The sequence below is a fragment of the Corvus hawaiiensis genome, chromosome 1 (genome assembly GCF_020740725.1).
Source record: "Corvus hawaiiensis isolate bCorHaw1 chromosome 1, bCorHaw1.pri.cur, whole genome shotgun sequence".
NCBI lineage: Eukaryota > Metazoa > Chordata > Aves > Passeriformes > Corvidae > Corvus > Corvus hawaiiensis.
The window spans coordinates 25,379,321-25,406,578 of NC_063213.1; the positions used below are offsets into that span (position 1 = coordinate 25,379,321).

General features: G+C 39.7%; 1 protein-coding gene across 3 annotated transcripts in view; it reads left to right on the forward strand.

Annotated features, from left to right (window-relative positions):
- Positions 1 to 19,544: 19,544 nt before the first annotated feature.
- The window catches only part of POU6F2 (POU class 6 homeobox 2), a 331,080-nt gene continuing 323,366 nt past the window's right edge, over positions 19,545 to 27,258 (forward strand). The window contains exon 1 of one of the 3 annotated variants that reach the window (XM_048297089.1): positions 19,545 to 19,649. In XM_048297089.1, the coding sequence (XP_048153046.1) occupies positions 19,545 to 19,649 (105 nt within the window). Of the gene's footprint in view, positions 19,650 to 20,238; positions 20,400 to 27,258 lie in introns of those variants that run through there. The other 2 variants (XM_048297109.1, XM_048297101.1) reach the window with 2 other exon arrangements.

Here is a 27,258-nt window from a genome sequence, read left to right on the forward strand (position 1 = left end):
CCTTGCTGGTCCTCTTGTCCAAACCGGGCGCACACAGACATAAGATCTAGCAGACTCATTACTCTCAACACAGAAGTTCTGAAAGAAACCAAGGAGTTTTCTTGAGATGATCATCTGTTAGCTCTGAAAACTGGACATTCTCTCTCAGTCTCCAAGCTTTCGTCTTCTATTGCCAGTGATGACTGTTGTCCCTTTTCTTCCTGTTCAACTTCCATTCCTTTAATTGTTCAGCTGCCCATCTCCTATTTCTTTGCTTTCCTGCTTTTTACATGCCATTCTGCCAAAGTTTATATTTCATTTTTTCTTCTTCCTCCCCTCAGTTTCCTATTTCCCTCTTATGTTGCTTCTGAAACTTTCATTTAAATAGCCTTTAAAGACACTTTAAATGAAATACGTTATAAACTAAATAAAATTTCAGTAGATCCAACAAATAGGATATTCTCACAGCTGCCTCAGTTTAATTTGGATTAATGTCTTCTTTTTCCACTGTTTAGTTAAATAGTGATCAATCTGGATCTGAAGTTCTGTCTCAGAATTTCAGTCTGATAATGAAGTCAGTGATATAATGAGGTCAAAGTTCAAAATGGTGTGCAGTGCTGATATACATGATCTTAAAATTCAAGATTCCTGTAGATTCTGTATGGGTTTATTGTGTCAAAAGTGCTATGCTTCTGCAGTTCTGCATGAGGCTTCCAGCACAACTAGGGGTCTGGCTGAATCCAGGGTAATGTCAGCTATGTGGCAGTGCAGTTACATATCTGTAGCTGCTGCCTTTACATTTGGGTACCTCATTTTTATTAGATGTGGTTGAAAAATGGAACATTTTCTCAAGGGATTTATTTTACTTTTTTTACAATTTCATTTTTTAGATGTTGAAGTTCTAGAAGTAAGAATTTGAGAGAAAAGAAAGTTGAGCAGTTCTCTGAGAAATTGAATGAAGGATTAATGCACAGTTTTTCAGATCTTGCCACATGAGAAAGGTTTGCAGTCTTGCCTATTTTTAGGGTAGCTGCAATAGTGGCCAGCAACAAGTGCACAAGAGATCTTGACTTTGTAGGAAAAATCTGTTCAAGTATACAAATTGGTTCAGACATGGTATGATATTATTAGCAAAACATTTTAAAGTTATTTTTATTTTGCTTTTTTTTCTAATTATGGGCACTTTTTTAGTTACTGAACAAATGAAGCTGCATACAAAAAATCAGCTTGGTCTAATTTTGCTGATGTGATGCACATTTTACAGCTATATTTCTTGACTACAGCAAAACTGATACACATATTGTAGGAGTCTCTATTTGATTACCAAATCCCAGTCAGGCAGAGTCAGCTCGCAAACCTCCAATGGACAGATATGTGTGAGTTTTTCAATCAAATCTGATAGAAATTAATTTGAGGCTAACATTTCCCTTTGAGATGCTTTCTGTGTATGCTTGTGCACACAATACAAGCATTTTCATGCTGGAAGCTCTTGAAGAGTACCTTGATTTTAAGGGAGTAGCTTTTCCCCTGCTGAATAGTAATAGGATTTGATATTATATAGGACAAGATCTTTGAAACTTTGATTATCCCACCAGAGAAAATACTTTCATGTAAACAGGTTAAAGCCACAACATTCTTTTTTTCTGACTTTGAAGACATTTATCTTGTAACTTTATCCTGCTTCAGATATTTAATTTTAGTTCTGTAGCATCGAATGCTAGCATTATTCAGTTGCTATCGTTTTCTTTGATGTCTTGATAATAGGTGCTTATTGGATTGGGGCAAAACGGAAATAAAGGCACATGCGGGTGGATGGGTGAGGCTTTGGGAATAGATAGGCGATTACACAAGAGTGATATTCCAGTGCCAGGGAAGTATCTAGGTTCAAAATATGGACATGCTCTACACTTACGTATCATCCAGGCCCCTTTCTGTGCTGCCCATCAGAGTTGTGGCCCATGCTTTCTCTTTCCTCTCTCAAGAGCAAGGATGATGCTAATAGAAGGAGTTTTCCATTTTAGCAAAATAAAAGGAGAGAACCATGACTTCATTTTCTTCCTACTACTACGTCTTTTCCATTATGGTAAACAAAGATCCCAACTTGGAGCAGAATGTGTGATAGCAAAGAATTGTGCATCCCAGAAAGGAGGAGCTTTAAGGAGTAGAGAGGTCATCTATCTTACATGAAAAAAGGTAAGGAGACACAATTTCCTTCACAAAATGGAATACCTTGGAAAAGTAGTTGAAAGAATGACTCTGCTGGATAAAAATAGCTATACCCTTAAACAAACAGGATTGATAGTATAAATGTCACCCTGTCATGCAGCTCCTTCATGAAGTGCTATGTCAAAGGGGAAAGATCTTATCCTCTGACAAGGTGAGATTGGCTGGAAGCAAAGGTCCCCCATCACAGTCTCCCAGCTCCCATCAACCTGTTGCCCATCAGAACATCTGGTGGCTCTATGTTTTCTTATTCATTATTGTGAAACAGACTAATGACACTGATCACTTATAATTTCATTTGGCTACATGCAAAAAAAATGCAGCAGTCCAAAGGCTAGCATGCTGATGAATCAGAGGCTGGTAGTGATGAATCCTAGTAGTTTCTGAATTTCTAGATTCCTTTCAGCTGCTTATCACTTCTTCTACAATGCGTGAACAAAGGATAATAATATCCCAGGAGATCAATAAAAGAACAGTGTACAATGCTTTTAATGACAGGACTTGAATTTTCCAAATCTTATTCTAAACAAACTGCCTGTCATTTGCTGTGATCCACTGCAGGAACTGGAAAGGTACCAAGGTAAATCCCTCCTTTCTTTTACTCAACCAAGCTTCATAATGCTTGGGCCATATGAGCTGGACAAGAAGGAACTGACGGAGGGCAGGTACTGATCAAGGGCAAGGCTGTGAGTGCTTAGCATGTGGTACTGCTAAGGGAACGGCCCTGCAAATGAGTGAGATGGCAGCCTCTCTATTAAAAAGTGTGGCACAGGAGATGGCTCTGTGAAACCTGAGAGCAGAGCACTTTATCCCATCTACAGAGATTCCTAGAGGGTGGAGCCTGTGGCATCTCTTTTCAGCTCTACAAAGAGTTCTCTACCAGAACCTAGAGAAACACTAGATATTTTCAATGTGAGGAGTGGAAGGGGAATGGGGAAAGGACATCCCAGACACAACCTGCAAGGAATTTAAGTGAATAATTTTGTACATTTTTAACTGCAAGGGTGTAAAATCTGGTCTTAGACTCAAGTTGTTGCATATGGAATAAATACTAGCTTAATATGTATTCAGTCAGTGTCTGAAATTGTCCCAAATGATCTTCCCTTTGAAGGCTTATAATGCTTTTACCATGGCCCAGAGAAGCATTTCTAACAATCAGTAAAATCTTCCTGAAATAAACACAGAGGGCTGTTAATGCTAGCTGAGGGAATCTACACTCTTAAAGTGATCTGCTGCCCTTGATCTGTGACGGAAGTTTTATTGATATTAAGGGCCATTGGAAAAATTGCAATTCCTGTAAGACTGCTGAGAGGTAGTTTAGATCCTGAATGTTTGGAAAGGGAATGAATGCATGATATTCATATATCACAAGTATTTTATATTCTTATAAACCCTAATGATTTTAGGTAATGGTAATTCCATGGTGTGAATTCTTATAATTCTTCTTTTAGTATTTTCATGTCAAGTACTGAAGCATTGTGCATTAAAATTGGCACAAAAAAACTTATTGAAAATAAGAGTAGTGTGTCTTCAAAATCATAGTCTATAAACTGGAAGCAAAAAAATAAAAAAGACAACTAGTCTGAATTTTTGGAGTCTCCCAATTTTACTATTGCTGTGGCTAGCAGCATCAACTGCTTATACTTTTTCGTTTACACGCAAATACATCTCTTGTGTTCCTAGAACCCCATTTTTCAGAAATAGTTCTATTTTGTGTATAAAGCAGCTTGAGGGAATAAGTTACAGAGCAAAGCCATAAAGGTCTTCCAGGAGTAGGAACATGTGAAGATAGAACTCATTAAAATCACAGCATGATATGACTTATACAAGTCACACAAATAAATAATCAAGAAGTGTATGGACTTTATGTGTGTTTTACTTTACCTTGAAAACCAATGTAGTTTAAGCACCCAGGGACACCGTGGGCATTTGCTCCACTAAAGATGCTGAAAGCACTAAGCAAGTACTGGCCTGCACAAAACCATTTACATTTGATACATTGATATAGCCTGTGGCATACAATATTAATAATAGTTCTCATTTTTACACTCTGTCCAACTTAATCCAGATAATTTGAAACTAAAAATGGTGATCCAAAATGCTTTGCGCATGTACATGTCCCATGAACATGGGACTTAGTCTGTTTCTTTGTGGTCTCAGGAGATGTAAGTCAACATAGCTTTGTATAATTTAAGAATGATTTTCTGATTCACCCTAGTTCAGGATTTTGTTGAAAATTACTTCATTTTACTCTATATTCAGTTTTAAATGCTTTCTATAGCTTCATAGAGCCTATGTTGATACAATGCACTTTCATCCTGGTCCATTGTTTTCAGAAGTGGCTGGATTTTGTCATAATTTCCCTCTTCTTAAAGGTTTTTACCCATTCATTGGTTAAATCGTCATCCTTGAATAATAACAGAGTAGTGTTCTGCCCTATCCAGAAGACTACACTCTCCACGTCTTCATTACTGGACTGTATTTTACCATTATCTTGGCTTGTTCTCTTTGTGGCTGCTGCCACCTATTTTATTTGATGCAGTGAATCTCTCATTATAGGCTTATTAGCATCCATGTCAAGACAATGTGAAAAGTCCTCCTCTTTCAAGACTGATGAATACAAACAAGCAGAGAATAGAACCCATGAGCAATCTTTATTGTTTCACTGCCACATTAATACCTCTAACTCTAATTGACAGGGTAATTAAACCCCAAAGATATCCCAAGAAAGCAGTCTGGGTAGCTGTGATCATGCCATGTGAGTGACATAGAACACATTCTGTGAAATAGGATCAAAATGGTTTCTGCGCATTTTGTGTCACCAAAGCAGCTGTCCTGATGATTCGCATCCTATTAAATCCTATTTAATGTGCTTTGAGCATGTCATAATCAATTAAAAATAGTTGTCATTTCAGATAACAGTTTTGGGATTTTGAAACTGGGAATAGCTTCCTTTGGACAAAGACTCCTAAGGACTCTCCTCTGTAGGACCTCTGTCATTCACTCACCTCCCAGTCCTCAGGTTTGTAACAGTTCAGGGTCAGGCCTCCATGAGAGATCTCTATAGTAGAAACAATTTTATTTTTCGACTCTCTCCCAAGTCTTCACCCATTGTTTTTCCCAGAATTGACACCTGTCTCTAGTTTCTCTGCAGTTGCTACCACATCGTTCTCACTCTTCATCCTCTTTCTAGCTCCTGTTTTTATTAACCACCTCTTATTTCACTTGGGTTGCCTGTTCTTCTGAGCATTCCAACTACAGGAACAGTGATTTTTCCATTTGTGGACAGTGAAATTGTAAGGGGACAGATGTATCAGTTGACTTCTTACACTAGACTAGACTAGAATATTTCATCTGGAATAGATCTAAAATGATTGTCCAATGATAGTCCAACTGCCTGTTCCATTCAAGGCTATCAAAAGCTAAAGCATGGTATTAAGGGCATTGTCCAAATGCCTCTTCAGCAGCCTCTTCAGCACTGACAGACACGGGGGGACCTCTTCAGGAAGCCTGTTTCCAGGGTTTGACCACTCTGGGTAAAGAAATATTTCCTAATGTCAGGTCCATTGGGCCTGGCGGGATTAATTCATAGTAGTGAAGGAGCTAGCAGGTATCACAGAGGGACACCTCTCATTTACCTACACGAGGGTCCTGGGAGTCTGGGGAGATCCCCACTCACTGATACCTAACAAACACTATTCCAATTTACAAGTCTTGCCAGGATCCTGGGGGTGCTCACAGGCCTCAGTGGCTGGGACTGGCCTCTCCCCACTCCTGCCATCTCCTGCCAAGGGCCCAGGGGAGGTGTCCCAGCTCTGCCTGGGACCTTCAGTCCCTGCCTGAGCCCTGCTGTAGGTGTGCCCATCTCTGTCCCTGTCTCCTGGGTGGGCCTGGGACCTGCACTGCAGAGCTGCTCTCCGGGGTGGAGCCCTCAGACCTGGGTCGAACCTTGTCATGCAGAGCTCTGGCTTTAACGTGGCATAACTGTTCTATTTCCTGTGCTCATCATGAGTCAAGTAACAATGATCATTATTTTCCAGAAATATCAGGGGCTTTTCAGCTCCAAAGACACTTTCAAGGTCACAAACACACAGGTTATAACTGGAAGCAGGATATTATTTTAATTTTTATTTTTCTCCATCTGTTTTGGAACTGATGCTCACAACCATTACCACAATGTGCATGTGTAGCCAGGAGCAGGCTGATGTGTTCTTCAGTTTAGCTTTAAAACCCATCCTTTGTAGTCTGGAAAAGGCAAGTGACAGAGCTACAGAATGCAGCAGCAGGAATACAGGCCCAGCAGGTTCTGTTTCCTGAAGGGTAAGAACATGAAGAATGAGGATCTGTACCAACCTCACACAAAAAAGAAGGATGTGTGGTACCACAAGGTATTTTACAAATTATGACACATATCAATGACAAGCATAATTTTTGCCTTCCAAGATTTGCTTTGTTGCTGTGCCTCCTGGCCAGGGATGCATGCCCTGTGTTTGTGTAGCCCTGTGCCTGTCCTGTGCTTGTGTAGCCCTGTGCCTGTCCTGTGCTTGTGTTGCAGGCAGGAGAACTGAAAAATGTCAGCTCTGGATTGATGCAAGACCTCCATGGGAAATGGGAGCCAAGGGAAGAGCAGAGCTCAGCCCCACTCCAAACTTGCAGTGGGCAAGAGAGCCAGAGAGAGCCAGGGCATGACTGGCGCCTTGGAGGTGTGAGGGCAGCAGGCAAGAACGGAGCCGCAGGGGCCCAGAGGAGCCCTGACAAGGGGCTGTGCCCAGTGCTATGGAGGACAAGAAGCAACCCCCAGGCCACCCTTGGGGCCCACCCTGGGAGTCTAGAAAACTTCCTTTCCTCAGGTGAGGGTCATGAGGAACACCTTCAAGGAGCAAGAGCAGCCGGCACCTGGCCAAAATGGCCTGAACGAGCCCTGGCAAGAAGTTGTCCTCAGTGTGGCAGAGGAAAGCAAAAAAACCCCAGGGACACTTGCAGCCCACTGTGTGGTAAAAAAAAGCCTTCCTCCCCCAAGATGCAGGGCATGACAGGCCATCTTCATCATCTTCACGAGCAGCAGAGACTGCCAAAGACACCAAACATGTACAAAAAGGGGAACTGAGGAGCTCTCAGCAGTGATCATGCTCAATGCTTCAGAGGAATGCAAAACTGCCTCGGAGGAAGATTCCTCCCTGACCCCAGCACTGGCCATCAGCTATTCTCAGAGAACGTGAGAAAGACCTGTCTACTCCTCTCATAGGCTGGCCCTGCCTTCCACAAGATGCCCAAACCCTATTCTGCCCCCTGGAGCCATCTCAGGGGCTTCTGGGAGTCACCCATGTCACCAATCTAAACAACTTCAGGGGCACAAATCATTCCTGTGCCTGGCAGGGCGTCAGTGGGTATTCCAAAGCACTGGTATCCTGCCAACATCTCTGCATCTCATTTCTTATGGCTGCTGCCCCTGGCTTCACAGGGGATGAAGACAGAGTGCTCTGCAGTGCTCCTGAAGTGTTCCTCCAGAAGGCATTTCCTTGGTTTTACCACTTGGCTTGTTGCCATCTCCTGAGCGGCTGGCATCTGTCCCCTGAAGTCTGAAGCAGGATTTCCATCTATCCAATGGGCTTTGAGCATGGCCCCACTAGGAGCTGGCCTTGCAGCAGAGAACCTTCAGCAACCTCATCCAGCCCCCCTCAGCCCCCACCAAGCAATTACAGTGGCTCCTTAAGGACTTTCTCTTGGATGTCTTCAAGCTGACCCTGGGCCAGCTCTGTGAGTGGGACATAGGAGTCCCCATGCGCAGCCCCACTCACTGCAGCCCTGCCCACCACACCTCTGTCCAGCATCCTTCATAGAATCATAGAACCATAGAATAGTTAAGGTTGGAAAAGACCTTTAAGATCATCAAGTCTAGCCACTGACCCAGCACCACCACCATGTTCCCCATTAAACCATGTCCTCACATGTCATATCCACATATTTTTTTGAACACTTCAGGGGTGGTGACATCTCCACTCTCTTGGGCAGTCTGTTCCGATATTTTAAAACTCTTTCAGTGAAAAAAAGTTTCCTGATATCTAATCTAAATCTCCCCTGGTGCAACTTGAGGTGATTTTCTCTCATCTTGTCACTTGTTACCTGAGAGAAGAGATTGACCCTCACCTGTCTATAACCTCCTTTCAGGAAAGTTTAGAGAGGGATAAGGTCCCTCTGAGCCTCTTTTTCTCCAGGCTAAGCAACCCCAGCTCCCTCAGCTGCTCCGCATAAGACGTGCTCCAAACCCTTCACCAGCTTTATTGACTTTCTCTGGACTCACTCCAGTGCTTCAATATCTTTCTTGTAGTGAGAGGCCTAAAACTGAACACAATATTAGGCCTTCAGAGGAAGGCCTTTGACGTGCTGGCCCTGAGGCAGTCCCTGTGTCCATGAGTGTGCCCCTGCCCTTGGTGGTCATATACTGGACACAGCTTCCAGGTACTCATGACATGTCCTCCTCTGCTCGGCTTCCAAGGACCAACCTCGTGCTGTTACTCCTCTCTCAGGCCATGGCAGAATCCAACCCTGCAGCCCAGAGACCACCCCTATCAGCTGTCTCCCTCTGTGCCAGAGCTATTATCTATGAAGTCCCACAATGAGGAGGACCAGAGACTTGATCTGTCTGGATACAAACCCTTTTCCTGCAGCATAAGTGGGGTGATTTCAGCTGCTGCAGCCCAGAGGAAAGCCAAAGTGTAACCAGACCAGAGCCATAGGCTGAGATGTACAGTGCCATAAGACCACCAGAGAAACAGACACTTTGGAAAACAAGTGAACAGAGGTGACACTGGTGTGATGAAAAGATCAGTAATTTTTAGACCTCGAACATTTGGATCTCTGCCCAAAGCACAGTCAGGCAAACATGACTTCCAAACTGTGAAAATGGCTCATTGTTGCTACTGTAGTCACATCCACTTGTCTCACTGAAACCAAGATGTGCAACTCCTCTGTTAAACACTGTAGCAGGGCATCTCACCCTCCCCCCCCAAGAGCTTATCTGTTGCTTGTTAGCTGGAGAAATAACTCAGGGCATCTCGCCCCTCCAGTGAGCTTCACGTGAGCTTGCTGATTGGTGAAGTAACTCAATCAGGACAGCTTGTCTTATAGTGAGTTATTTTGGCATCATGGGAGTAATGATTTCAGTTCATCTTTCTGTGGAAGATGTGGAGAGATAAGATGGCATTTTTGACTGACAGACACTTTACAAACTATAAAAACTACACCAAACTTTCACAAAGCAGAAGTCTTCTGCACATTCCCTGGAAAAGCGTGGAGCTTTCCCCTAAAGTTGGGATGCCTACTTCATGGTTACTCTCTTGAGGGTTGAGTTAAAAGACTCTGTGTACACTATTGTCAATTCTGTGGTAAGTTACAGAGACTCCTAATCCATACTATTTATTTTCTAGCTTTCATATAGGTACCTTAATGTCATGCACAGTTTTATGTAACTAGTGGTAGTTCTTTTGTTTTATAATGTGTAGTAAGTAACTCTGTTTCAGGCCCTTTGTCTGTTATCTCCTGTTTATTCAATAAATAACTAATTTTAAAATAGACCTGGTCTGCCATCCTTAGAACTTGCAGGCTGGGGTGATTTTAGGTGTGGGCCACCTAAATTTAAGCTGCTGCCAAAAATCTGAGATTAAAACAGGTCTTGTCTGAAGCTCCCATTTCATCGATAACAAACACATCCATTGGCTGGGTTTACATGGGATACAAAGCACACTTCAGTAATGGCATAAAACTTCTAGAGCTCATTTCTCATGATGCCTAAAGATTTTTAGCTTTTTTCATATATTTATTGCTTTATATATTTTTAATATATAGTTGTATACTTTCTAGTATTTTTCCTGCCCTCTCTCACATTTTAGAACAATAAGCTAACCCTTTCTAACACATTCTTGAAATTTCGTTTAGACTTAGTCTCAAGAAGACAATTTCTGATAAGGTTGTCTTGTTTTTCACCAGAATTTGAGAGACACAAGAAGATACAGGGCAAAGAGCCCCTGGACCAACTCCAAGGGGCAGAGCAACCCAGTAACCCAGAGGTTACTGGGGCAATTGATCTCCCATTGGATGTACCTGCTAGATATACTAATTAATTAATCTTATAAGAATTGTAAAAATCGTGTATCATGTGTGTGCATAGCCATATTTGTGCACCTAAAATTTTCATTAAAGAATTGCTTTTTATCTTACCACTCAATATTGTTTTTGTCTTTTGGTTCTAGGCAACACTCACTTTTACTTTTCTGAGAGATATTTGCTTACGTCTATATGTGGGAAGAAGTTCAGGTCTTATCTAAAGCCTTGTCAAGCCTCCTTTTTCTTTAAGATTTAGTAGTTGGAGTACTGAAAGATTGAGAGGTACTATTATTGTAATTTTGTATGTTGGTACCAAAATTGGTGTGTACCTTCAGACTGTATGATGAAGGGCATTTATACCAAAGACATTATTTTGGTTGTGGTGATGCCAGAGATGAAAGAGAGGGTTTTTGTTCCCTCTGCATGAACTTTGCAGGGATGTACAGAGCATGTGTGGTTTCACCACCATTCCTTACCAATGCATCAAGGGACACTTGCTAGTGCACTGTTTATGGTGAGGTTGCCTTTTTAGAAAGAGGTCCCGAATGTTTTTGTGTTCTTTACCATATTTTTCCTTGCACTTGAATAGTTCTTCTCCTCCTTTGGTCTTTGTTCTTGGTCTTTATTCTTGATCCCTTTCTTGAAGGTGGTGTCAACCCTATCTGCCTTTGAATTGCTCCTTCCAGTCATCATTTTTCTTCTGTAGGTGCTCCATGTCCATAAATCATCTGCTTAGTCTTTGTCTGCATTCATCCCAGATGGAATTTGTCTTTTTAGAAGTTGAGGAATGAGAAATGTCGATAGTGGTACAGGTGAGTTCTCACCAGGGCTTTACACAATGGTTGCCTTTCTTGCCTGACACACAGGAATACTTTTGCCTGTATCCCATTCATGGCTCATTGTCACCCTGCGATCTACTCATGCCTCCAGGAGCATTTGCCTCCAATGTCATCAGACTGGAGCAGAAACTTGTGTCACTCCACCTGACATAGTGGTACCTATTTCTACCCTGCAGTTCCTCATGCAAGGAGCGTTTATTGATGTAGGGGATGTCTCTTCTGTCAGAGCTTCAGCTGGTGGGGAGGATGGGGGCTGTAGAACTCTGCCATGAGATAGAGCTTTTCTTCCTCATGGGTGGCATGAAATCCAGAATATGGTGTGGACAAGGAAACCTACATTCTTGAACAATGGTTTCATGCAATCTAAATTCAAAAGACCTGACCACAAACTTCCCTGTTTCCTACACTTGATGACAGCAAAGTGTGAAGGGTGGAGCCTGAGAGATGTGTTAAGGGGGCTTCCACCCATGAGTAACCTGCTGGAGTCCAGCTCCACACTGTCACAACCAGATCCAGCCTCTGCTGGCCAGTTGAGCCATGGACGAGGTGTGTGGGTGGGCTCTAAACACAGGGCTGGCAGTGTCACTCCAGCCCCTTTCAGAACTGGTGCCTGCCTCTTAAAGGAGAAAATATCCATGGCTGGCATTAACTGAGCTTCCATTGGGAAGTTTCATGGGAGAAAGTGCCCAGTCAGTCCAGGCACTGAGAAACTACAAGAGACCAAACCCTGCTGGGCCAGTGCAATCCAGTTCATGTCCCTGCTGTCTGTGGGGATACACTTTACTCTCCAGGAGTGTGAATAAAGCTTGCTGATGAACTTTGAAATGAATTCTGCAGCCATGTAGTGATAAGGAAGGTTGTTGCTGACATGGATAAGGAGGTGGCTGGACAGGTGGGCATCAGACACTAAAAGGCAACTGCTGCTCTTTAGAGGCCCTACATGGCCTGGAGGAGAGATGCCAAGAAGGACTGAAGAGTTTTCTTCTCATATGCCCACTTGAAACCACTTGTGATTGTCAGTATGATGAAATTACTAATTATATCATTCAGATACAAAGAAACTTATTTTTCTTTTTAATTATTGGATGAAAATATGGAAAACAGTCTTCTAGCATACACATGGTAATGACTTTGCAAAACTGGTGCTATGAGTGCAGAAAGCATACACATGGTAATGACTTTGCAAAACTGGTGCTATGAGTGCAGAAATCACAAGGCTGCCATAACACGTCTGTTCATTTGAAGAATCTTTATATATAGCTGCAGAGAGCTGCTCTTCTGGATGGACCACTCAGTCCTAGGTAATAGATTGTCTCCAGCCCTGACTCCTGGATGGACCTGGGACTGTCTGCAGGCCTGTTTCCAGCTGTATCTCTTTCTAGTCTCCCTGGCTGGTCCCTGGACCTGGCTCATTCCCTCTACGTATCAGAGGGTCTTTCTGGAACAGGTTACTAGCTGCTGGCTCTCCCTGTCTGGGCATGCGCCTGTGGGATGGTGCCCTGTCAATGAGGGCATGGACTGTGCCAGGGTCAGCAGAAGCTCCTGGCTTGCCTGCCTCCAATGAATAGCAGTCTTCTTGCGTAACTTCATCCTCAAACATTTTGCAATTGAGGCACTTCCTAAGTCAAAGGATGTCAAAGTATTCATCGACCCATCAGCTGATCGCCCTCCATGAACCTATCCTGCCTCACCATGTAAGCTTCTGATTAACATATGGCCAAACTGTAGGCCACATACTGATCCTCAGCAGGTGTCTGAGCATAAAAGTCTGGCAAAGAGTCATAAACATCTTAAAGGAAAAATTATTAGCAAAACTTAAATGTAGATTTTTCTATTAACTGCGTTTATAATAAGTGTCATCACTTATTGACTTTCCCATATGCATAAGCAAATAGCGCAGTTCACTGATAAATGAAACAAACTCAGGAACAATTAGTACATGGCAGCTCTTTCAGTAGCTCAAACCTATCACGTTTTCTCTCCTGATCCTCTGTAATATACAGCAGGGTATAAAGTCTGTTACCAAATTTTGTGAACTGACTATCAGAAGATCAAACATTTCTCACTGAGACATGTCCTAATGTAATGCCAGGAAGTACATCTCTGTATATAGTGTACCTTTATTTGATACATGAAATATTCAAATTAGTATACAAAGAAGTATTCAGTGCTTGGAGCAAGAGAAGCACAGGTATATGGGTACATCATTTTATTCGGGCTTTTTAATTTTTTTCTATGGGAGAGAGGCACCTACTTAGGAGCTGGGGATCTAAGGCATATGTAGTGTGTATGAAATGTGTGCTTTCGCTGGCACTACACACCTCTTCTGTCACATCCACTTCCACTCATTCTTGGCTCTGATGATGCTGTCACTTCATTATGTTGTGTTGAAGTGCAAGTAGCACCTATGCAAGATGAGCAATTACAGCTCAAGTAAATGAAAGCATATATACCAGTGAAAAAGAAGTTAATCATCATCACACACTGTGAAACTATCTGCTTTTCCTGTCGGTGTGTGTGCTGGTTTAAAACCCAGCAGGAAAATTAAACCCACTGAAGCTGCCCCCCTTTCCCCATTCCATTCTGATAGTGGAGAAAACACTAGGAGACATTATATGCAATCACAATAACCACAACAATATTGATAAAAGAGTGTACTCAGCTGGGCTCCACTCTGTGCCACTGCTGCTCTCTCCCTTTTCTTTTTCTTGGAGCGGCATCTCAGGCTTCCTGGTGCTGTCTTTCAGCATCAAACCAGAAAACCCACCACTTAGAGGAACAGGAAAGGGACCACCGGTGGCAGAGAGGGGCCAGCTCTGCCAGGCTGATCCTGAAACCTGCACAACCCCTCCCTTGAGCTCGGTGAAAGATGATGATCCTTCAATTTCTGGCCCTGGCTTCCTCCTGCTGAAACCATGTCCCTGCTGTGATGTGGGTGGTATGGAATTAAACAGTGCTAGAAACTCCACCCCTTTACTCTATAACCATGACAGTGTGGTAAGAGCATTAATGCTCTGAAGAGTTACATAGTTACTGATATGACTCATTAATAAATTCCTATTACTCGATGAACAGAAAAATATGCCTTATTTTTGATGTTTCTGCTGTCCTTGACATGTTCTAAATCCTGCCAAAGATTTTGCAAAAGTTTAGGAAAAAGTTGATTCCATTCACTGTAAGAATCCTCTTTTTGCCTCAGTTGAATTACGTTAGTGTACCTAAATATGGTCTATTCTTCACATGGTGTAAATCTCCATTATTGTCCATGGTATATCCAATAAGGAGAGGTCTTAGAAAGCCCATTGTGCCAGATACTGTGGAAGACACGATGAGACACGATGACATGTGGTTTTATTAGAATGCTGTAGTTAGGAATACACCTGGGAAGCATATTTTTAAACTTACCCACTCAATATCACCCTTTCTTGCTAATCCATCTTGCCTCTCAACATGTTTTTCCTCCACAATTCTATTTTACCTGATAGAGGTGTGAGACTTGCTTGTCCTCTGATTAATTAGATTCCATCATCATTGGTGTAATCAACTCCCATCACTTAACATAGGATTAGAGGAGGAATCTGTTGTCTCTCACTATGTAGTTTACCATGGAGAAAGAAATCCATTCCCATTTCCTAGATTCTCATTTTATATAAATTCTAGTTGAATCAGGAAACTGAAAGATCTGTTAAAAAATTGGTCTTCCTGAAACACAAAAATAAGTTCAATCAAACCAGCTTCTTAGATATAGAAGGAAAGGGGGAAAAGTTATTCCTACCTTCCCAAAGATACAAAGCGTTACGGCAAGTCCCTTTTCTCTAAAATAACAAGAAAAAGAAAGTTTTTTGCAGATGTTTTCTTTAGACAGTCAAAGATAAGCACTGAGGGAAAGATGTCCCACTGGCTGTACAGAAATTAGTATAATGTAGATTATGCCTTGTTCTAGCAATTTAGGTACAGAAACATCTTTTCCTGAATTTCCTTTACATGATATTGGAAGGGAAGGAAGTGCCATTCTTGAAGTGAGTGAGTATGTCCCAGAAGCTTGGTTTTTGAAAAATGGAGCTCTGGGGCAGTGGGAGAAACCCAGAAATTATACACTAAAGAAATCTGGAGGAGGAGAAATTAGAAGTGTCAGAGGTTTTCTTAATAGCAAAATTCCCTTTGAAACGTAAAAATGATTGGCCAGAATGGGCTTGCAGAGGGAGAAACTGTAATCCATTACTGTCTCTTAATGCAAAACAATTATTTCAGAATTAGCAAAATTCGGCAGAAGTTTACTCATACAGAAACCCCACTAACATATCCATGAAAATCAAGATGCAAAATGCCATATAGTGTCTGTTTGGCAGAGATGGATAGAGAGAGAGAGAGAGAGAGAGGAAGAGTCCTTAACAGTTTAGAATTAGATTTGTTAATTTTCAAAGAGTGCAAGACTGGGTCTTGTGTGTTTAAGCGGTGAGAAAAGGGCCTGTAGTGTGAGGTACAACAGCTTGCTCTGACAGTGCCCTGCATTTGTCACTCGAGAAAAGAGGAAAAAGAGTCCCCCTAGTGTACCAATGCTGTAAGAAGCAGGAGTATCTCGCTCAATTCACTAAATCTGCTGCAAGTTCTGCAATGGCATGTGAACAAGGGCCTAAAGGTATTTTAGTAAATCCCCGGGCTCTGTTGATCACAAGGCTTCTAGTTCATGAACAAAGGAACCATAAACAATCATAAATAATGAGCATTAAAAAATTACCATGTGTTTTGACACATTTTAGCTATGAAGTAATTGGGTTTTGCATTGCTGTATAATTCTAAATACTAGTTTTTGCCACCCAGGAAACATATATACTCATGGAAGACAGAAGAGAAATTATACTATACAGTAATACTCTTTTCACAAGTTCTTAGCCGTGTATCTGTGAGGTAAAATCAAGCACATTATTCTATTCAAAGGTGCCACTTTTTTTTTTTTTTTTTTTTTTGGTTTCAATTTAACAGGGAAGTCTCCTGCAGTTAAAAGTATTCAGTGTAACACTTTCCCTGGCTGCCAGAAATCCAGTGTGCAACTCAAAACACAGGCTTTGTACCACTTTGAATTTCCACTGTCACAGATTAGGGGACAAATCAGCCTCCTCCCTGTGTAAATCATCTCTCAATGACCTTAGCTACAGCAATGCAAACCTGGCCCTTTGTGACAGGTGCTGAAGGGGCATGCATATAGGAAGACATAGCTACCATATGTTGCTGTGACTCCATAACTATTTTCCTCTCGGGTATGTTGAGGGAGAGCCATGGATAAAAAGTTTCAAAGGAGACCAGAAGGTCTCTGTTGGAGATACAGCACAGCTGGTTGGTAAGCAGTATTTGTCATTCTGTCCTTCAATAATTTTCCTCAGGATGCTCATGCTAGAGCGAACCTGGCAAGCCAAGTTCCCCTTTGCACCCTGCTCTCCACCTGAGTCTGCCCTATGGCAGATTAGGCACTATCTTGCTCCCTCACCTTTTTGACTGCTGACAGGAGAGCTCAATCACCTTTCCAGCAGCAAAGGAAGCATGTATTTTCAGGGGAGGGACTGGGGGGAGTGGGAGATGTTAGGGAGATAAGTCCTCAGAGTAAGTAAAAAGACAAAACGGGACCAACACCTTTTAGGAGATGGCCAGTGGAAGGCCTGAAGGATGAGAAGCAAAGATGAAACTGCTCAGGAACCAGTTATGCAGCCCCTACAGGCAGGATCAGGTAGATTTGGCTGATGGAAAAGGTCTCCAGCTCCTCAGAGGTAAGGGCAGCTCCCGCAGTAGCAGAGGAGGCTCTTGCAGCTGTTCGGATTAACAGTGGTGCTGTAATTTATGCAGATGCATTAGCTGCAGGGATGTTGTTTTACATTTTAGAGAGTAGATTGGCATTTCCTGGAAGTGTAGGTTAATTATGGTAAAAAGAGACGTAGCATATATCTTGCTTTGGGAGGAGGGAGCTCTTGCAGCTCTGCTGGTGTTGTGTGCAAGCCACTGGTTAGTTTGTTGGCGTGTAAGGGCGCAGCAGACTTGTGCGCATGCAATGCTGGGCTTATTTGTGTTCTGCAACAAATGTTTGTGTCAGTGTCCCTGCTAATAAAAACCCTGCAGTGCTAATTGCCAGGTTTAGTTACTTAAATGAGTTAAAGGCATTTGAAAGGTGTTTGTGCATACTCACTGCAGAAATGCTTCTCCTAAAGAAAAACTATGAAATAGACATCCTTAACTTTCCTTTCAAATTCATGTGCAGTATTTGACTTTAGCATGTCTGTTTTCCTGGAGACAGCTGAGGCAACCTCCTCTACTCACTTGCCCACTTACCAGTTGTATTTTGAATTGCTTGCGATGATATGGATGTTGATTATGGCCTTCACAATACTGCCTGGTTTTTCCATAGAATTGTCCTGGAGGATGAGACCGCAGCAAATTCTCAGCTGACCAGAAGGCAGCCCAAGGTATTAGTTCAGTGTATTTTCTTTCATGAGTAAGAAGCAGATAAGATTTCAGCCCAAATGGTGCATTTTAATTATGTTTATAAATGAAATGCATAGCAGATGTTGGAAGCAACATTTCAAGTACTCCTTCCTCCTCCCAGAGGCAATGTTTCATTGTTAATATTGTATATCTTTCTAAAAATGCTTGATTTGAAAAATTTGTTATGCTAAAATATTTTGCTGTCCGAGGAACACTGCTGGGTCCCCGTGCATCTACATGTGAGTTGTTCTTATTTCTAATTTTTTAAATACGTATCAAGATTTCCTTTCTTAAGTTTTTTCTTAACATTTTAAAAAATAATTGTATTATAAAAACTCAAAGAATGAAAAGTAAGCTGGATATTCCCTGCCTATCTCACTCCCTCAGCATACATTTCATCTGTTCTGTACTTGCATGCGTATGCACATACATATATATATATATATGCACACATATGCATACACATATACATGCACTCCATCATATTCCAAACACTTCTGGATGTTGAATCCTATAATTATATGGTAGGAAATATTAGACTGGCAAGTGCCTACAATTGAAATATTGTTGATATTCTCACATTTCTTTGACTATAACAGCTAAGATCAATATTTTCAATGCCTTTAAAAATGAAATAATAATGTCAAAATACTGCCAGAAACTTATTGAAATGAAAAAGGTGTGTTAGGTTAAGCTTAGAGACTAGACTGCTTTTTTTTTTCTGCATTTTTGCTTCTGACATTCTTTGTAAAGTGTGTTGTTTGCACTAGTAACTAAAATCCAAGTTGAGGAGGACAGAAAGATGCACTAATATTTATATGAAGCTGTAATATAGCAAAAAGTATATGGGCTGTTATTCTACTATATTGCCAGAGGACTGTATTGATCTTCAAAGGGTTAAAGTGCTACGAGGTTACATTAATGTCACCCTTCAGCAATCACTGGCCAATAACGTATCAGCAATCAATGCTGCCGTGTGTTGTTCAGGACACTCAGTTTTTGGAGACAAGTGGCTGATATATTTTGACAAGAATAAAAAATAGTCTTGGAAATTCTTGCAAATCTTAGAGGGGGAGATACATGAAACTAACTGCTTCCATTCGAAAAAAATGGTAATGTTTGCCTTCCTAAGTAACAACATTTTATGTCAGTTCAGTGGAGCAGTGAATGAACCAAAACTCTGCTAACCTTCAAAATGGAAAGGATTCTGTAAGTAGGATTTACATAGTCTGAATATTTAATATTTTGAGTGCTCATCACAGCTCGCATAAACTAATACTTAAATATATATTTCCAGCAAAGAAAACATTTGACTTCTGGTGGAGTAAAGCAGTGAGGTGTTTTGACTTGTGAGTACAGACACAGGTTTCTCAACTCCTGCTCCTTTTTTTCCTGTTAGCAATTTTTTTCTATCGAGTTCTCATAATCTCTGCAAATCCAAAGAAGGCAACACAAGCCACTTCACTTTGACACAAAAGAAACTTAAAGAAAAAAAATCAAGAACTCAGAAAGCCATAGAGTAGAAGTATAAAGGGGAGGAATAAAAATAGAGGCTGCAAGAGGACGCGAGGGGTTAAAGTTCTGACCACTGTCTGCATATATAAAATCATATCACCTTATCTGAAAAGTTTAGGCACTAAAGAAAACACTCAGTTTAAAATACCTTTTAGGTATATTAAATCTTTAGGCTGAAGATTACAGCAAGTGTTTTCTCTTTGGTGAATAGCTGTTTGTCTCACTTTATTTACTTGATATTGGGTATTTGTCAATGTCATTTCATATCTGCAGAAAATTCATACGTTCTATGGAAGTATGTATGTGTGTGAGTGTGCTGAAGATCACATGACTATTTCATCCTATTTGGTGGAGCAGCTTGACTTTTTTCCCTTGCTTTTGGTGATGGTTGTGAGTGCAGAAGTTGATTGACAGATGCATGCCAGAAACCCCCATTCTCCTTTTCAAAGACTACATATGATGGATTGCGATCCTTCAGCTCAGCAGGACACAGGGACCATGCAAGCTGTAATTGGTCAGGTATGGAGTCAGCCATTTCTCAACTCCCCTTTTATTTATTTTTTTTTTCACAAGGGTCTAACCATATGATTCACATAATTCATATTTACAGTACCATCTTTCTATCTGTATCTTCAGCTACCAGCAAGTGTAGTACTGAAAGTGAGAAAGGCAAAAGAAACACAATAATCTGGCCAGGGAATCACTAGAAAAACCTAAATTACTATCCTTTTCTTCTAATAAACCCCATTTATAATTCAGTCTCAGCTTTACCAAATCAATGTATTTATTAATTTGCTGTTTTATTTTGTTTAAATATGCTGAAGTAGAAGAATCAAGGAGTGAAAGTGTTATGTTTGCTGGGGAGTAGCTTTCTATTTGTAATGCTGTTCATTATTTTTATATTGACTGTATTCCTGTACTAGAGGCTGTGGCTTTTATTTTTTATTTTTATTTTTTCTTCTTATACTCCTAATCCAGATAATGTGTGATTGAGCTTGGCAAATGTAGTAGTCTTTGCTGCTGCAGAGGGGCAGCCTGCAAATTAAACACTGCCACAATCTGAAAGGTCCAGGTGGTCTGCTCGTGCTTCCTAATGCAATCCAGCACAACAGCTTTAATAAACAGCTCTATTTAGTTCTCCCTCCCTGTATCCAGGGAAGTGAACTGGTCTGGGGCTGCTGTGATGAAATGCCAGAAGAATATCTCTCAAAGGCCTCACAAGCTGATTTTTAGAGCTTTTCCGTTTTGTCGTCTTTGTCTTCCAAATGGGTCAGTGAGTCCTTCTCTTTCTGTTTTGTGATTTCTGATAAGTCTGTAGTTTTTATATGTGTGTTTTAACCATGCTGTTTTGAGCTTTAGCCAGAAGAGAGAAGAATCATTGTCTTTTCATTTGCTTCAGATAATAACCTGAAGTGGGGAAAGAAATTATTTTGTTCTGATGAACAGGGAGGGCTGTTTTCCTGTGAAAGCAGTCGGAGTCAGATGAGGGTGCCTGTTTTTCTTTTTCTAACAAAATTTTAAGTCCTCAACACTTTCTCATTAGCCACTGACTTGTAAATCAGTCTCTGGTAAAGGGTATTTTTTGAACTCTCAAAAGTTTGTGGTTTTTGCATATGTTTCCAGTATAGTGAACGCATGCTGCTGAGCTGATGACATAGTATTTGTTTTCTATATGTTGATATGATGGTAGAAAAATACGCATTCTACACACTGTTTTCAACTAAATTATGGCAAAACACTGAAGTCCCTCAAAGCACATGGTTTATTAATACCATCGTACATAGTAATGCATTTCTGGGCGGAAAATGTCAAATATGTAATACCATGTTTACCACAGACTTTTATTGCTTTAAATATTTTAAAAATAGAAGATACATTTTTTATTAAAAATCCTCCAAACATTAACAGCTTTCTATTAGGCTGGCTTAAACCTAAAAAGTGGGGCATGTTTGCCAGTACTACATTGTGCAAAAAGATGTATTTTAGACTGTGTTAATTACCTTTTTGTTTTACTTGTTCAGTCTTACAGAAATATATTTAATGATTCTAAGGCAGATTCAATGGCAAGGTTTTGAGCAAGTACGCTTGACAGAAAATGGACCCCGAAATCTTTATAAATCTAAAAGCTTGTAATATCTCTTTAATGTAACTTTTGTTTTCGCATGTAAGAGAGTATAAGTTAGCTATTGTATGTTTAAGGCTTGCCAACTCTCGGAAAGTGGTTTTGAGGCTGAAAAAGGTAGAAGGCTTTTTTTTTCTGTGTATAACATTCCATATTGCATGAATTAAAAAAAGTTCAGTGAATGTCTGGAAAAATGTTTATATCATGTGTTAGTGTATTTCATTTCCTAAAACTAATAGCAAGAGCATGTACTTAAAAGAAAAATAAATTTAGGTATTTTAGGTGAGTAACTTCTCTGGATTTTCTGTGTCAGAATTTATAGATGTTGTTATTCTGAAACTTACTGTCTTAGGTGTTGCAAACATTTTTTTCAGATCAGCATGTGTGCATATTTACATATCATATATGTAAATGTGCACATCAAAATATGGTCATAAATCCACAAAATTTTCAAGTATGTTTTTGTTTTGATTAATTGTCCAGTGTTTGGTTGTTATTAGCTATGTGTTAAGACAGATAGAATAAAAAGTTTAAACTTTTTTTTTTTTCTGATAAAAAATGATGTATTTGCTAGTTGTATAAAAAAAGAGTTAAAATGTGGGAATCTCAGGGCAATCAGTATAATTACCATACATTGCTGAAAATAGACATAGACTTTCTGTATGAACTTTAAGAGAAAGTAACTATCAAAAGGCAAGCCCTATGGCAGAAAATCTTTCCACATTGCTAGTCCCTATTTTGTATTGTTAATAGTTATGGTTTGCATATTTGGTAGTTACATATATTTAGAAGAGACATTTATTTCCTGACACTATTAGAAAAAGTTCTTAAAAGTCTTTGTTAACTTTCAAACCTCCAAACCCCAAAACTTAGATAAATGTTTATAATCTGGCCTTTTCATTTCAGAACTGTATTTTTTTCCAGCCATGAGAATGATTGTTTTTTTTACTAATCCTGCAGATGTAGCTCTAAAATCTTGTTTACTACTACTGGAATTTGAACTTGCCTAATTAAAAATCCACACTGTACATGTACAGCTGATTCAATGGAGATCAGACACACTAGCAGTTTTTTGTAGTTCAAACATTAGTCTGCATATGACACAAATGGAATAGCAGGAGCATACTGATTTAAAGGCATTTTCAACACCAAGTACTTGTTCGTCATTAAATGCATTTTTGACTTTTTAAAAAAAAATCTGGATTTCATCTGTCTCTAACCACCAGTTCCCACTGGTGATGGCAATGGTGGGCAGAGTGCTACAATCCTGATCATTGTGTGCCTGGGTGTACTGGGTCCAGGGTGCAGAATTTCTTGTGAACCTTCCCTCTGGATTTTTCCTCCCCCAAGCAAGCAATAAAACAGCCAAATACTCTGAAGAACAACCTCCTTGCCTTGTGTGTCAAGATCTAGAAGCTCATTGCTCATTGTGATTTTGATTCATAACTGGAGTGTTTGGCATGAAACCCCGATCCCTGCCAGCAATAGTCCGTAGCATCCTTCCTTGCATGCCAAACCACAATATCCATTATTTCTTCAATTGCGTTTTGCTCTTACGGAAACTATTAGCTGGATTTTTCTGCCATATTCCTTATATATCCTGAGGCCATCTGAATGGACAGGTAATTAAATGTATCATCTAATTATTCTTTTTTTTTTTTTTCCTTTTTTTTTTTTTTTTTTCCTTTTTTCAGACCTGAGCTTGTGAGTGACAGGTTAGTTCATCAGCATTACAGCCCTCCTGTTTTTGTCTCATCTCATGCAGACAGGTCACTGTGTCCAATCACCCTTCTGGCTCTGCTGTCCCCAGGGGAGCTCAGGCCAGCCTGCCATCTTGATCCACCGGCCTGAGGGCCCAGGCTGGCTGCACATTTCTGTGTTCACTGGTTCTTGCAAATATAGTAAAGTGGGAAAGGGGAGGGGAGCAGCTTAAATTAGATCTCTGTATATTGAGAAGAAGAAAATTAGGTAACATTCTTCTTCAAATAAGCGTGTGTTTGCAGTTATTATTGCTATGTTTGAGTTCTGTTTCTACAAGTTTAACGTGTTTATTTTCTGTATTTTAATGGTATCCTCCATATGATCTCACCGTGTAGTAAAAGCTATTCATGCAAGGGTAAACATGCTCTTTTCCCACAGAGGGTTCTCTGAAGCCCAGTTTATGAAACTGATACATTGCTGCAGCCAGCATGGGTCTTTCTGTTCTGTTTCAGTTTGTTGCCATTTTTTAAAATTTTGTTTTGTGTTCTTCCCCATGATTAACCACAATAGAACATGTTTCAGAGAAACCATTCCTTTTGTAACTCATGGTCACTTTTCAGAAGTTTAATCTGTTGTCAGTGTTGTTTTATAAGGCAGACTAATATGTATCCAGGAATTTAAATTTTACCAAATGAATATCAGATCTATAGTGTTATTTTGTCTTGAGCAATGTCTACATGATTATTCTTGTAGCAGTAGAGAAGTTCTTTTTCTCTTGGAATATCTGTTTCCAGCTCTAATATAATATAAAGAATTGCCTATAACATATACAAACAGAAAACAACCATATTACAAATAAATTTAAGACCCACTTTTATAACACAGCAAGGAATTGTGCCTTTTTGTCTGCAGTTTGGGACAAATCCTGTTCTTTCAAGTAAGAATTGGACCCATCACTGTAAGAATGACTACTTGCAAAAGTAAGGTCAGACTACTTGTCCCCTTGTCTGCTCACTATATAACCAGAAGAAGCACTGTAGTCCTTTACAGTCACCAGCAGTGGTTTTGTGCAGTTCAAGACTGTGAGGGAGAGACTTATGGACAGGTACACATTGACTGGTTTTTTCAGTAGTAGAGAGACAATGTAAACAGTAAGAATTATGTCTGAAAATCTTCAAAACCATACTTTTTAATATTTATGAACAAGCTGGTACTCTGATAATGAAGCATTCCATCTTTGCAGAAACCCACTGTTGTATACACTCCCTAGAATACTGTGTCCCTAAGAATTATTATTGTAAGGAGATGCAGGAATGTGCTGTAATATTTTACAGTATAAATATTTGTTGTAGAGGAGTTTGTATCTTGTTAACTTAATATATGTAAATTCTTTGGTCCTAGGCCTAGATTCCAGCAAAAGAATGCATTTTTTCTGTTGACTTCTGCTTTTACAGCAGAAAAGGTGGATTTTTATAATTTTGATTCATACTTAAAAAGATATTTCTTCTTTTCACACCAAAATTGGATTTTAATTGAAATCAGCTTTCTAAAAACATCTTTAGTATTTTTTTCCTATTGAATTTCTTTATGCTTTTCTCTTCTGTACTACTCTGCTGTCTCATCTGTGGGTCAGGCCAGCCAATTAAGAGGTCAAATTATAAAAAGACTGTGATTTGTACTCTTTGTATATTCACTACATTCTAATTGTAAGAGAAAAATAAAGTATGTCAGATGACCTTTAAATTGCTGGACAAATGACACTCCTCCAGTGATGTAGATTATTATCTTTTGGCAATGCATTTACATTCAAGTACCTCTGTTATGTTTCCTAGATTCTAGACTGATAAACTAAATATCAGTCTGGCCCATTTTTGAGTGTACAGTACACAGAAGTGACTGCGGAGCCTCTTATCTTACACTGACCTGTAGCTGTAACAAGACTTTTATTTTTCTTCTCTGATCTTAACTGCAACTCAAATGGAAGAAAATAAAAGGACAGTCGAGGAGAAATTGTATACAGCACTTTCAACATTAGAGGAGGACTTGGCAAAATATTAGTTTTTTCTGTGATTTACATCATTCAGCAACATTAGTAATGCAGCTTTTTAATCTGAAATTCTAAAAATGGAAGAACCTCAGATCAGGCAATTTTGAATATGTGCGTATTTACCTCTCACTATACTTAACTAGACTTAAGCATGTACTTAAAAGTTGGTCAGAAAATCACTTAAGCCCATAAGAAGTCTGCAATTTTCAAATCTTCAAGTGCACAGTATGATACTGAATTCAATGTGACTCCTCATTATACAACAATTGGCAGGATCTGGTCCAACAAGTCTATTAAGTTACTGCTACTGCTAATAAATATAAAAAATCTGGCTTAAATGCTAACTAAATAATTGTTATGCAAACTGTTTTACAATTAGAGCTGACTATTCGGAATAAAGATAGTAAATCAAGGGTCTTGAACACTTTTGGAGAACATCAGGGCTACAGGTAAACGGACTATCACTTCAGGGATTTTGTTTCAATGTTGCCTTTGAAACCTCTGTGATGTGTAGTACTTTCTCTTCAAAAGAGAAATATTAGTTGTTGATATTTTCTGCTGATTCTCTGTTGACTGGTAGTGCTGTTCTGCAGTAGTGCTTTATCTAACTGTTAGATCAAAAGAAAATTTTGAAGATCAAGGGACTATTCTAAATTTCTAGCCATTCTTAAAAGTGGTAGTGGGAGAAAGCTTAATAAAAAAAGGCTGGGGGGAGAAAGAGGGGATCCAAAAATCTTTATTTCAAACAATCCTTACATGGCAAATTATATAAATTTTCTTAAGCTGTTTAGAATAGATTTTGTAGTTACTGATAAGCCTGTTTTTTCTATCTATATTTGTATATGCCATACTATATTATAGCAAAACTATCTCCAACAAACTTACTCACATGAGTAATAGCATAATAACATATACTTAAAGTTGAAGAAATTCTTTTCAGAGATGAGAGCCTCATAAATGCATCTTGCTGTCTGCTGTGGATGTACAGCTGTCCCATGTCCTTTGCACATGCAGAACTCTGATAGTTGTTCTTGTCAAAACACATAGGTCTTGTCTTGGAGGGCTTTCCTGTGCCACCTTACTGTAAAAGAAATCCAATAATTTGAGAAGCAGTGCTATAAAATCACACTTGAGAGAGTAATATTTGACCCTGTGATATTTCCAGTGAGTGTTATCTAAACCACTTGCTAAATATGGTCTATTTCTAAAGGTAACTCATTCCAGGATGGGGTTCTGAATCCACAAATGGGGAAGGGCATTGTAAAGGGAAATAAGACCTTAAGCAAAAGAAAAAAAAAGTTAAAATGGAACTTTGTGCTATTTCAGTAGTTGATTCCATTAAGTAGTTTTTATTTTATAAGTTGGTAGCATTTTCAGGGATCTTGGACTCATGCGTTCGGAAGACACAATCCAGCTATGTAATGGCTCTTCCAAAAAGGAAATATTACAGGGACAACAGTAAAAGACATAAGTGTTTTTAAGCTACCCCCTGCTATAGAAATGAGTTTCAAGAAACAGAAAATAACAGAGCATGAGTTTTTTGCAAGCAGATTAGTGAAAGTCATGTTAATAGCATTACACAACTGCTGTTAGACATATTGTAAGTGATACTTCTGTATCAGAATGTTGTACTTTTCACTAAACTGTTTACATCTCTAGCTGCTTTTTTACTCACAAATCCAACTTGTGGAGCTCTAACTCAGTTTTTACTTGAGCTTTCCTTATGCTTCAAGTGCAATGAAGTTTTACCGGAATAAAAAGCTGACGGCTTTAGCCCATTTCTGGAAGACATCCTTCTTTTTTGGGAAAATAAATAGCTAAATATAGATTTGCAGCACAGACTAAGACTGAAACAACAATATTAATGACTAGCATGTTTCATATCCTTTTTTCAAGCTTATGAATTAAGATCACTTTGTCTCCCATTAGTGGTAAACTAGCATCAGCTTTCATTTTTCATAGTATATCACATTAAAGGCTGTCATTGTTTTGGTGTTTTTTAATTATAACAATGGAGAAATGTGCCTGATTGTTACTGAGTCCACCTTTAAAAATACAAAAAAAAGGGTTAAAGATGCAAATTATTCTGAAAATGGTTAAGTCTGGTACTTCTGAGACACTGTCATTGTGTCTATAATCTTTGGTACTAGAACCAGATGCTGCCAAGTGCTGAATGTGTCCAGAGTCCTGGACTTCTCCCTGTCTACGTTAGGCAGGACACTATTCCAATGAAATAAAATAGTCTGGAATAAAGAAGA